Raw genomic sequence first — 2,047 nt, forward strand, 5'->3', positions numbered from 1 at the left:
ATGCATGGTGAGGAGGAGAGTTTGAGTGGCTAAAGACTCTCCAAGGACCACAGCTGGAGAATTGCAGAAAATACTTGAGTCTCAGGGTCAGAAAACCTTAAAAAAAATAAAATAAACAGCACCTACACCACATGTTGTTTGGGAGGGTTTCAAGAAAAAAATCAAGAAAAGAAAATGGAGCTGCAAATGGGACTGGCTTCTATTGGCAGATATAACCAAAAGAAATTGCTTTTTAGCAACAAACACTCAAGATGGGTTTGGTGCACACAGGGATAAAAAGTACCCCATGTGTACAATGAAATATACTGCTGTATTTTATTATGCTAAATGGAGGTTTCAAAAAGCATTGAGTGCCGTTAATTGCGTCAATTGTGTATTAGAGAAAAACATTTATGTCATAATGATATTTCCGCCCATTTTAAATTCTTATTCTCCAATGAAAGGTTAGATTTATGTGAATTTTTTAAATAAAAGATCAAAATGATTAACAATGCAGATTTATTTTCACAGCCTTCTTTTATCATATTTACCAAGGGTGCCAATAATTCTGACCGTGACTGTATATATATATATATATATTATACCCAAAGTATAAAGCCAATACTTGCACTTTTCTCAGCCATATCCTTCAAAATTGTCACACAGAATAGAATGTAGCCACTATTTAAACACCTGAACATTCACATGCAATAACAAGTTGCTTTTTTATTTATAAGTACAGTGAGAACAAATGTGCCCTAAAGCAAATATTAATATCATGTACTCATATGCTTGTGCAAATTTTATGAAACACTTGTGGCTTTTGCAGGATAAAGAAGAACAGTGGATGACTAAACTGGTTCCAGGGGTGAATGATTTCGTGTTGCTGCAACCGCTCCAGTGGAATACACAGTATGAGGTGGAAATCACCGCACGCAACGTCAAAGGCCTGTCTGAACCCACCTTTGTGAAGTTCTCAATGCCTCAGAAACCTGACATCACAGGTACACGCACTTCCACAAAACACGCACAGTACTCTTTTCCATATGACAAATTGAGTCCGATTACCTACAGCACTTCATCACCCACTCACAATATCTATAGCTGAAATTATATGTCTCCTATTATAATTATATGCCCTGCTACAGTTCAGCACACTTGCCACCCACTCACGCTTGATAGAGCTTGTGTATCCAACATTCACAATCAGACGTGCAAAGAAACCCACTGTAACTGTTTCTCTGTCCTAATCATATGCGATTTGTCAAAGGAAGCACTTTCTCCCGTAGGAAAAGATGGACGAGAAAGAAATTGCCACTACAAAAATAAACCAATTATGCTTATATGTCTAACTGTCTAGCAGTTAGTGCCTCCATGTCACTGTGATTGGCTGATTGACCATGTGCATTTTGCAGTTGGATCTCTTTTATGAAAAGGCTTTTAATATTTGGCTTACATGGTCCCAAAAGACCTGTGGTCACCATGAAATCACAAACATTCAAGAATCAATCAGAAGCACTATGTAGCCAATGGGTTGTCTCTGAATGGTCCAAGGATGAAGGGTAATAGTGTTGATAGCTGATGAAGGTGATCAACCAGCCAAAAGAAACAGGCAGAACTACTATTTTCTAATGCGAATATAAGGGTAAAACATTTTAAAAAGGTCTGTCGATTACTTGTCAACTCTCAATACCTCTGTTCCTTTGTGGGCGGGATCTCAGGAAGGAGATAATTTTTCAGCTAAAAGCATTACATTTTATTTTTTTGTACACTTAAAATAACGCCTAAATTATAACCATGTGAGCCACATGATCTACTGTAAACAAAAGAGCACGTTTTCCCACCTGGTAGGAAAATTGATTTGGAAATATGTGAAAAATACCATTTTAAAAGTGCTGGTCAAGGTATTGTGATTGTGGTTTAATGGTTCTGGTGGTTTAAATATATGCAAAAATGCTGGAAAAACTTGTCATTAATTTTTTTGTACAGTACGTTGTTATTTTCTAACTTCCTGCCACTGTTGATCCCTGGATTTTTTTTTTTTTTTTTTTTTTTTAGTTTTTGGGAT

At 36.5% G+C, this 2,047-nt stretch overlaps 1 protein-coding gene across 1 annotated transcript in view; it reads left to right on the plus strand.

Moving 5' to 3' along the window:
• The window catches only part of LOC107673712 (neural cell adhesion molecule 2), a 239,412-nt gene that overhangs the window by 225,700 nt on the left and 11,665 nt on the right, over window positions 1-2,047 (plus strand). Inside the window, exon 15 of the mRNA XM_016467446.1 lies at window positions 809-983. Within this exon, the coding sequence (XP_016322932.1) occupies window positions 809-983 (175 nt within the window). The remainder of the gene's footprint in view (window positions 1-808; window positions 984-2,047) is intronic.

The sequence above is a fragment of the Sinocyclocheilus anshuiensis genome, unplaced genomic scaffold (genome assembly GCF_001515605.1).
Source record: "Sinocyclocheilus anshuiensis isolate Anshui unplaced genomic scaffold, SAMN03320099.WGS_v1.1 scaffold628, whole genome shotgun sequence".
Taxonomy (NCBI): Eukaryota; Metazoa; Chordata; class Actinopteri; order Cypriniformes; family Cyprinidae; genus Sinocyclocheilus; species Sinocyclocheilus anshuiensis.